We start from the raw sequence: 11,285 nt of genomic DNA, 5'->3' as shown, positions 1-11,285 counted from the left end.
TTTATTGTGTCAGTAAAAGATGAATCAAATATTCATAATGTGAGTAATACTTTATTTTCAAAGAGTAGTTTTGACCAAACTTTTGAACATAGGAAAGAAAAATGTCTATTTCAAGCAAAACTGCTTGCCTTATGGGATTTTTTGCCCATTTCCCTGTTGCTGCGTGTGATGTTTTTTTTTTTTTTTTTTAATCATTGCAAAGGCACAAAGGTCAAGCCATTAATGGCAGTAAAGAGACAAAAACCAAGTCAAATAAAGACATACAAATCTTGAAACAAAAGTACAAAATAAGAAAAAATAAAGAACATGCTCCAAATTTGCTGAAAATAAGAGCCAAAGCTCAAGAACAGAAACTACTAAGGGAGAAGAGTAATAACAGGAGTGACCCAAAAACATAACCATCATCAAGGCAACAGTTCCAAAGTTACATCCATAAGACACCGTCGACAGGGGGAAAACTACCCAACATGATCAAATCAAGTGGAAATAATCAGATTAAGTCGGGAACAACCAAAACTGACATAAATCAAAGATTTAGCTGGAGAGAAAATAATAGATCTACCCATACTAGTCAGAAACAAGCCAAATATGAGTAGATATAATAGAACAAAAGCAAAAAAGACGTAAAAAAATATTACTTATTGACACATGTTGAGTTTATTGAAGTTGTGGGAAGCAAACCAGCACCTCCCCACTCCCATGAAAAGGAGCAGGGAGAAAAACGAAGGGAAAGGAGGAGTCAGTTGCAGAGATAGAGGTAAAAGAGAGAAAGTTAGAGAGAGAGAAATGAAAAAAAGTGAAAATGAGGGATAAAGCAACATAAAATTTTGACTGGCTTTGATACATAGAAATGAAATAAAATGAAAATAAAATACAACTCATAATAGAATAGAATGAGAATAGTACATAAATATAACAGTCAGTCTTTTTGATTGCAATTATTAAAAAATGCAAGATATTCTTATATATTTGATGACTTGCCCGCAATGTCAATTACGAAACGATACTTGACATCATTTTTGGCCAGCCTTTCGAGTGCTTCGTTAATTTGATCAGATTGGACAATCTCAATGTCGCATGTAATGTTATGCTTGCCACACGCATCCATCATCTCTTGCGTTTCTTTCATGCTTCCTGTCATGCTACCCTTCACTACTCTCTTACCTGTTTAAAAATAAATAAAAAATCAAACTTTCCATGAGTCCTATACTCCTATATATTTTGTGCTTCAAATAAAAATAAATAAATAAAAATGGAATTTATGGGATTAAGAAAATAGTTATTCTTACCAAAAATCAAGGGGAAAGAAGGCAGGTCTATGGGCTTATCAGGAGCCCCCACGATCACCAATGTGCCATTCACTTTGAGCAATTCTAAGGTAGGCCCAAGTGAGTGCTTGGCTGACACTGTATCCAAAATAAAGTCTAGAGTCCTTTTTCGTGCCTGTCAAAAAGACGGCAATATATGGATTAGGTTTTTTAATATGAAAGGGCCCAATAAAAGGATCAGTTTTAACTATGGAGTTTGGACCAACATTCAATTATGTCTTTTATTAACGGTAATGCGGGAAAGTGAACTGTGAAAGTTTGAATTTTAAAAAACGAAACATGTCATATATATAATTTGTGAGGGGATCTGGCATAGTAACGGGTATGATAATGTAACTAAACCCATTTTAAAGTGGCAAATTATATCCAAACAATTAAAGTGTTGTTTATGTACATCTATTATACCATTTTACTCTTTGAGTTTCATTTATTTATTCTTTATCTTGAAAAAAAGTCATTGATTGTAAAATGACAAAAGGAGGAGTGATACCAAATATGGATAACTCATTCATATTATGGATTGGTTCATTAATCTAAAAGTGGTTCAAGGTCATTTTGGTCAATAAAGAAGGATATTAATAAAGAATGATATTATAGATATTCCAAGACCAAAGTATCAATTTTAGCAAGGAGTGACTGAATATTTTTAAAATAATACGAGTGTTTTGTGCAAAAATGAAAGTTTGGGGAGGTTTTCTACACAAGTTGAGTGTTTCTGTGTTGTTAGCAGCAGTTCATCCTTAAAATAGTGGAACTATAATATGAAATGGATGGAGTTTTGCTCCAATTGATCCAGTAATAAGTCCATTAGATGGGGTTTGATATGTAAATTTAAATTAAGTCTAAATCATGTCTTGCAGGATCTCAAATTTAGGTTAGTTTAATTACTAAACATGATAGTGCTCCATTTTATAAGTTATAATATCTTTGGATTTTCTATAAATTAAATAACTAGTCAAGAATTTAAATTATGTTTGTAAGACCCTATTTAAATGCAAATAAAGCCCCGAATCCGTCCGATTAATAATTATTATATATATAAATATTATTATATTAGCTATAATTGTTCCTTTTCTTTTATTTCTTATTATAAATTTAATTTGTAACAACATTTTTGTTATTATGATTGTTAAATGTTTGACTATACTACAAAAAGTTACAAAATTTATTCAAATTTGAATTTTTTATTTTTACTTTAAATATGCATATTGGAATGCCCCGAATCGGTTTTGCAAAAAAAAAAAAAAAAATAGATTAATTGGTAGGACAAGTTTGGAAGACGGTGCCCAGTCCGAATCCACCCCGTCCACATCCCTAGTCTAGGCTCTGATTCATAACCACCATTCCTTTACATGCGTTAGTAACACATCATTCAGATATAAGAGATTGATCAAATGATTCTATACCTAAGAAGCACCGAAATAGATAAGGGAAACGAATACGACATGACATGGATATAACGACACGATAAATTCTAAAGTATTTAAACACGGACATGGCAGGGAAATGAAAAATAAGAAATTAATATATTTTCTATATATATGATGTTGTCTTTAGGAAATTAAGAGTAGTAAAAAATTTTACAATATCATAATGAAAAGAAAAAAAAAATTTATTTTTTGCGGGAAAAAAGAAAAAATGGTAGAAGGATGGTTAAGAAAAAGAAAAATCAAAAAACAATGAGACAAAGAGGATCATTGTTTTGTTAGAAAAAAAATTAGGCCTTAGTTAAAAAAATAGGTAAGGATCCATAGGAAAGAAAAAAATTAATGGGAAATAAAGGAAAAAGCCACAAAAAGAAATTTATTGTGAAAAAAAAAAAAAAAAAGTATTTAGCGTTTTGAAGAACAAGAGTAGAATAAAGAAAAGAGGACGGAGAATAAGTGAGAAAGAAGAGAAAGAGAAGAGAGAATGACCATTTATCGATAGGGAAGCTTAGTTGGTGGGACAATAAAAGAGTCAAAGATGATCATGCAAGAGTTCAAACATTAAAAATTAATGGGAAATAAAGGAAAAAGCCACAAAAAAAAATTTATTGTGAAAAAAAAGAAAGAAAAGTATTTAGCGTTTTGAAGAACAAGAGTAGAATAAAGAAAAGAGGACAGAGAATAAGTGAGAAAGAGGAGAAAGAGAAGAGAGAATGACCATTTATCGATAGGGAAGCTTAGTTGGTGGGACAATAAAAGAGTCAAAGATGATCATGCAAGAGTTCAAACATTTGAACTAAAATATAAGAATAAATATCCTATTGTTTGAATATTGTTAGAAATAAGAGAGAGAGAAAATTGTATATACATTGATGTTGATTGATGACAGCATAAGAGTCTTATATATGTAAGAAAATGTTTGGAGTAAGTGAGTGATGAACAAGTAACCTATATATGGTAAATGTAATCATATATGATAATTTGTAGTATGCAAGAAATCTAAGTAGTAAAGGAGTAAACTAATAAACTGTTTATCAGTGATCGAAAAACTCAGATACCATGTTAGAAATAAGTGAGATAAAAATTGTATATATATTGATGTTGATTGATAATTACATAAAGATCCTATATATAGGAAAAAGTTTGGGGTGGGTGAGTGATGAACACGTAACCTATATATGATAGTTGTAATCATATATGATAATTTGTTGTATGCAAAAAACCTAAGTAGTAAATGAGTAAACTTATAATCTAACAAATATAAAATAGTTTTATTAAACAACAAGCTTTCAAGTAATTATATAAATACCATCACAATCCTGAAAGTTAGTATTAAACAGGTCATAATAATTATACTTTATCTCAACATTGTTTCTAAAATTTTCTTTACAATTCCTAAGAATGGGACACATCGGTCCGTCGGACACATCTAGGGGCAGATACAAGGGTAGGCAAAGGTTAGCTGCAGCCCACCCCAAAATTTTTTTTTTTTTTTACTATACTAATATATTAGCCCAGCCAAAAAAAAAAAAAAAAATAGTATTAACCCTACCTAAAAACTCAATGAAGCCCAAGTAAACTCAGCCACCATACTAAAATAAAGGCTCAAACCAATTCCTTAGTATTCATATTTAATGTTAGCCCACCCCACCTAGAAATCCTGGATCCCCTTGGACACATTGTCCACAATACGTTTGGATATTCTAAAAAATATAAAATATTTGGACACATTCTTTAACGTATCTAACAAGTGTCGATGTTCAACATGAATTAATCTTTTAATGTGTCAGTGCTTCCTAATTCTATATCAATAGTATTTATGTTGCACTAAATCTTCTTAGCAGACAATGGAATTCTAAGTTTAGTATCAGTAAATCAAGATACCATTGTTTTTGTAGGTATTATCTTAACCAAAAAAAAAAAAACCAACAGTAATTTTTTTATTTTTTATTTTTTATTTTAATAAGTATAAGATAAATATATATTTAAAAAAAAGTAAAATATTGAAAACTGCGTACATTATTGAGTACATCAATGGGTCCACTTAGATGCCAGTAATAAAATACAGCATGCATTATTGAGTGCATCAATGGGTCCGCTTAGATGCCAGTAAGGTAGAAGTCTAAAAGATTTTAAGTCTCACCGATAAAGTAGGTATGTGTCACGATTGTCGATATCATATAATAATTTAGAGTCTCACCCATAAATTTTGATCCATTAATGGAACGACCCCACTCAGAGGTTGGTCCAATAATAGAATAGGAAAAAATTATTATATGGCCCAAATCATTGTTCATGATACATGTTAGCAAATGCGTCATGTCTTAGACTCGAAATTATGTAATTTCTTATGCTATAAGAGAGGTCTTAGACAACATAATTTGAATGAAGAAGTGAATAGATATATATGAAATGAATGTTAATTTTACTCAATAGTTTAAATTTTTGAATTGGGTCCGATTACAAAATATTGATAAAAAAATTATCAGGGTGGTCGTTTACTCATTTATTTAAAAGTTCAAACGTCCATTTATACACACTTCAATCTTCATCCAAATCCGATATGGGACAACGAATCTACATAACGTCCTCATTGCGATCGGACCACCCTGCCTATCTGGAAACAGACCCGGATGCCCTTTGGGTCTGGCGTTTGGCATGACACCAGATTAAAAACTGACTTTGATATGAACTGTAATGGGTGGGCGCTTACCCATTTACCTAAAAACTCAAGACATTGGATAGTACTGTATACCTATCCATTTATACACACTTTAACCCTAATCTAAATCCGATGCGAGACAAATTCCACTTGTAACCCTATCCCATTTGACACTTGTAAACTAATCTAATAGGGAGTACAAGTTATTGTTAAGATTTCTTTGACTCTTGTGGATTAACACCTTGTTACTTTATCTCATATAGATGGTTGAGTACCTTGTAGGAGTTAATTGCGGGTAAATAAAAAAAATTGAAAATCCTTGTGCAAGTGCCATGTTTAATTTGAGTAATATTAGTAGAAGATATATGGGTGATAGGATAACGAAACCTCCATATGTTGTTGGTTGGTACTGACTATAAAATCATCTGCATGCAAATGCTCTTTGGCCTCCTTTTCTTTAGATGGAGAGGTACTGATGACAGTGACATGGTTCCCAAAAGCCTTCCCCATTTTGACAGCCACATGACCCAAACCACCTAGCCCAACTACCCCTATTTTCTTCCCGCCATCCATCAACAAGTTGTCTTTCATGGGGCAGAACACTGTTACTCCAGCACATAGCAGCGGCGCCGCCGCATCCAACGGCAGGTTTTCCGGTACATGCACCACATATCTGTAAGACAATTACATGATGGATCATGAATCAGTCATTCTTAAGGGCACCATGACCACCTTTTCATTAATTTGTATTTTATTTTCTATATAGCTAAGTACCATTTAGCACTGAGTAAAAAATAAAAAAACTAACTAAACCTTATTTTATTTCTGATCTTTGCACTAGAAAGTTTACATAATTCTCTAATTTCATTCCATTTGTGTTCACTATTAAAAATAATAATAATAAAAAAATACAGTAATATATATTCTCTCATCTCAAATAAATATTCATTTTTTTATTTTTAGTTGTTCCAAAATAGTGTATATAAATAAATTTGAAAGGATTGAATTGGTCTTTCAAGGTTGTGGATTTCTTGTTTATTTTTCCGTAACTAAATCGGGAGACTAAAATTTTAATCGCACAAAATCTAATTGGATCGAATAGCTTTTATAAATTGACTGATCAAATAAACTCGCAACATGCCTCGTTACTTAGGAAGCGCAGATATGAATACGAGATACGACACAATATAAGTACGGCATCAAATCTCAAAGAAACAGGTTATGGGTATACCAAGATACAACAAAAAAAAATTATCAAATTATATATATATATATATATATATATATATATATATATTAATTTTTGGTTAATATTAGAAATTATTGATAAGTTTTATTAACTTAAAACAAGAATCCCTAATTATCACTTAATAAAATTTGAACCTTATTAAAAATATATTATAAAGTGTTTGATAAGTGTCAGTGTCATATACATATGGGTAAAATATGTATATTTTATATTATATTATTTTATATTATATGTATTTGACAGGAATACTCTTTCTAATTTGCTACAGTAAATCGATCATTATATACGTATTTGATACGAATATTCGTAGCTCTGCCAAAAAATATTCGTAGTTTCTAGCTTGCTACAGCAAATCGATCATTATCTACCACTGAATCCATTAAGACCCATCCAGGACACCTAGATTCTCGTGCTTGACATGAGACCGACTTTTTATTTTTAAAATTTTTGAACCAAACCAATTGTACCCTACCCAGTTTCTTTATTTTTAAATTTTTTTGAACCAAACCAATTGTACCCACGTAGTTTCTTTATGGATTAAACAAATTAAAGTCGTTCTATTAAAATATTTTATTAAAAGAGAGGAGGAGCTTGGTAGAGACCATTAGTATTTATATTACTATTTAAATATAAAGAAAATAATTTTAAGGTTGGAATGAATTGTGTCGAAAAGTTTTGATTGGTAGTGCAAATATGACCAAATAAAAATACGAGTACCTGTGATCTGCAACGAGCATTTTGGAATAGCCACCGTAGGTGATAGTACCATCCCAGAAAATGCCATTGTAAGTGAACTGAACCTCGTCGCAGTAGTTCTCTTGAGAATCTTTGCAGAACTCACACTCCAAGCACGAAGCCGCCAAGCATCCAACTCCTACCTTCTCTCCTACCTTGAAATTCCTCACATTGCTTCCCACTTTTGTTATCACTCCAGTTATTTCATGACTAACATAATTTACAAACACATATTAAATGTAAAATTAGTTATTATATATATATATATATGATTTTGCTCTATATATACTTGGAATAAGTAGTAAAGATTGAGAAATTAAGGTATACGTACCCGGGGACGACAGGGTACATGGTGATACCCCAATCATTCTTGACATGATGAAGATCGGTGTGGCATATTCCACAATACAATATCTCGATGGTCACATCATTCATACCGTTTTCTCTGTTCGTTATACATAACTTTAGATTACCAAATTATATTTATATCTAATTTTAGAAAGAAAAAAAAAAAAAAAAAAAAAAAAATTTGTCTAAACTATTGTTATTGGTGTAAAAAACCTGATACGTACCTTCGTTTGAAGACGTAAGGAGTAATCTTGCCGGAGGAATCATGGGCTGCCCATCCAAAAACGGTCTGTGTGTGGTTTGGGGTTGTTTGAGCCATGTGTGTGTCAGTGTGATCGAGAGTGAGTGGGCGTTGGGAACATTTGATGAAGATGGTCCCTTGTTTATTGGGGCATATATATATTATATATCTGTATGTGATAGTGGGTCCAACCCATGATTATATTTCTGCGCATTAATGCAAAATAATAATACAAAATAATAATAATAATTTGAGAAAGGTATTTCGAATTTGATATGGTAATGATTAAAAGGCCAAAATATTATATTTTCAAATACATAGTAATTTATTATTATAATTTGATTGTGTTTTTATATTGGGAGACAATATTTTTACTTTATTTTTTTTACTTTTGCACTCCAATGTATAATGAAATGGTTCTTTTAATCTTAATTTTATAAGTGAATAATTATTTATTTTTAAATTACATAACTATTCTTCTATATTACGTATGATCCGTCTCTTTTTTCTATCTTTTTTACAACCCCATTAACCCAATTTGTCACCTTTTTTGATCTTTTTGACAACCCCATTTATCCAAAAGCTCATTTACCCAAAAATTTAACCTATTGGATAGTGTTATGTACTCACTCATTTATATTCATGTCACTTCCTATTTGAATTTGCTGTGAGACAAGTTTTTTCTTGTAACATATAGTTAGTAGAGAAAAATCCAAAGCTCATCCAACTTTCTCCATAAAGGCTACATATCCCAATCAATATCTCTTTTGAACTCACCCAATTATATTCATGTCACTTCCTATCTGGATTCGCTGTGAGACAAGTCTCCCCTTGTAATATATAGTGTAATACTACCTTAGATTTATATTATATATATATTTATTTATTTTTGAATTCATGTTTTGTTATTTATTTTTTATTCTACATATTATCTATGTGGAATTATGAGAGATAGGACATTTACCGTATCTTTTAAGAGAGATACAAAGCTATAGTTTAGTTTGAATTTTAAAGAGTTCTTATTGAACTCAGCCACTAGTTATATATCTGGACTTAGTGTATCAGCATTTCATTACCTACGTTGACATACCTACAATACTATTTTGTGAAGTCTACACGATCATTCAAAGAAACAAAGAAATTTAAGTAGATTGATTTTCATGCAAGTTAATTCTTGCTTGTAACCTGTATTTAATTATATCTTAATTGTTAGATTATTATGTATGATTTAACTATAGAACTCAAGTTAATTATTTTAATTAGAGATATGGAGATTACACTGGAGTTACTGATTGATTAGAATTTTAATTTATATTTATTTCATTATTTTTAGTAATCAAAATTGATTATCTAATTATGATGTTAGTTGGAGGTTGGGATATGTTGTGTTTAGTTTATAAATAGTCTTCTGGCTTGCTGTATAAATAGCCTCAGGAATTCAGGAATTGTTCGATTTTATTTCATTTTGGTTATGGAAAGTGGTTCCGTTTATATGTGGATTCAAGATTTGGGGCTAGCTTTTATTGAATCAGCCCCGTGAGCAAGGGAAAAGTCTTAATCCCAGGGAATTGATTTTTGGGCATTAGTATTTTGTCTTTTAGTGTTAGTTTAGTAAAGAGAAGATAAAAGAAAAAGAAAAAGAAAAAGAAAAAGAAAATGGGTATGATGGTGGCAGGCCACTAGGAGTTTTTGCCAAAATTCTTCCACGTGAAATGATGTTGTTGATTGTTAGATAAATTGGAAAGAATGAAATATGTAATGATGGTGGCGGACCCACTAGATGACCATTTGATCAAATTCTTTGGTGTAGGTCACAAGGAGTGCTTATATGAATTCCGTCTTTTGTGTTTGTTTCGGTTGACAGGAGGTGGATTTGCGGTCACTTGTATACAGAGTATTATTTATATATTGTATGTTTGGTCAATTGGTGTAATATTTCTAATTTTAAAAGAGTAGTCTCGATATTTTTTTTATTTTTTTTATTTGTATTTTATTTATTTAATTGATTATTTGATGATTTTTTATTATTTTATTTATTTATTTATTTTTTGATGATTTGATTATATATTTATTTGTTTAATTATTTAATTTAATTATTTATTTGCGTTTACATTGTATGTTTATGTGAAAATTGAAATAATTGTTTGTTTTGCATAAATGAATAAATTGGTTAATTAAATTATGTGATTAAATGTTTATTTTATTTTAAGGAGTTGGGCTTGGATAGTATGGATTACTTGGATAGGCGGTTAAATAGGTACAGTTAATCCCCATGAATGGTTATACATATATATATGGGTATATATGTATATAGGGTTAGTCTAATTATTAATTATTATTAATGATTAAATTAGTATCATTATTTATTATATATGTGTTATACAGTTTTAAGTTTTATATATATTTATGAGGTCACGATGTGGGATAGTCGACATATATATATGTTATGTTTTATTTTATTTTATTTTATTTTATTTTTCTTTTCTGTCTCCTCATACAATTACAATTAGGTTAAATTTATTTTGTCTATAAATATAGCATTATAAGTCTGCCGAGGGATAAAATACAAACCCTATTCACATACAGAGAGGTTTGAGAGAATTGAGAGAACAAATTAGGGTTTCGGTCGTGGGTTGGAGGTCGGACCAAGGAGGAAGGAAGAAGATTGCTTGTGGGTTGAACCAGGAGCAGTAGAGAAGTTGAGAACAGTCAAGGAATTGCCGGAAGTCTAGGAAGACAACGTTGAGATTTTAATCGAAAATCTCAAAGGCAAGTTCTATCTTTAACTCGCCCTTTGACTTGTGTTCTGTGCATGCTTAGATAATCTCCAGGATTTAACTGAACATTAAAACTGATCTTGTATGCATATTAATTCTGAATTTTAACTGTATTATGTGTTGTAAATTGAAATTGATTTAGGGTATCAAATTGTTTCATCTTTTGTATTGTAATTACTGTTAATGATGCATACTAAGTTTTATGAGTTTTTGAAATAAATTTGGGACATAGATTGAACCTTTAGGAACCTTAATAAAGAGTTACAGAGGTGTTTTAGCATCGCCGAAGGCGAAGAAGATGATGGGATACAGGTTACGGCTCTATGGGATAGAGAGAGCCGGCTCTTCAAAGGAGAGAGTCGGCTCCAAGAGAGGGAAAACCGGCTCCACAAGGTGTAGAGTCGGCTCCCCATGGGGGAGAGTCGGCTCCACAAGAGGGAGAGTCAGCTCCCTCTTTAGGGGAGGCGACTCCTTTGCTGAAATACACCAGTAGGTGTATTTGATTTTTTTTGGAAACT

The 11,285-nt window shown here is 31.0% G+C and overlaps 1 protein-coding gene across 1 annotated transcript; it reads right to left on the bottom strand.

The window, feature by feature from the left end:
* Positions 1-793: 793 nt before the first annotated feature.
* Positions 794-8,115, bottom strand: LOC132278321 (probable cinnamyl alcohol dehydrogenase 6). The gene is made up of 6 exons (XM_059780117.1): positions 7,974-8,115; positions 7,733-7,846; positions 7,384-7,611; positions 5,805-6,090; positions 1,290-1,443; positions 794-1,164 (listed from the first exon to the last, which is right to left on the bottom strand). Exons 1-6 carry the CDS (start codon positions 8,066-8,068, stop codon positions 962-964), a joined length of 1,080 nt encoding a protein of 359 aa, XP_059636100.1. The 5' UTR covers positions 8,069-8,115; the 3' UTR covers positions 794-961.
* Positions 8,116-11,285: the final 3,170 nt, after the last annotated feature.

Source organism: Cornus florida, unplaced genomic scaffold, assembly GCF_030987335.1.
Source record: "Cornus florida cultivar Cherokee Brave unplaced genomic scaffold, ASM3098733v1 CherokeeBrave_3.0.0_Hap2_Chr10, whole genome shotgun sequence".
In the NCBI taxonomy this organism is placed as follows: domain Eukaryota; kingdom Viridiplantae; phylum Streptophyta; class Magnoliopsida; order Cornales; family Cornaceae; genus Cornus; species Cornus florida.
The sequence above is the reverse complement of the archived record's forward strand: the minus strand, read 5'-3'. Positions and strand labels throughout refer to the sequence as shown.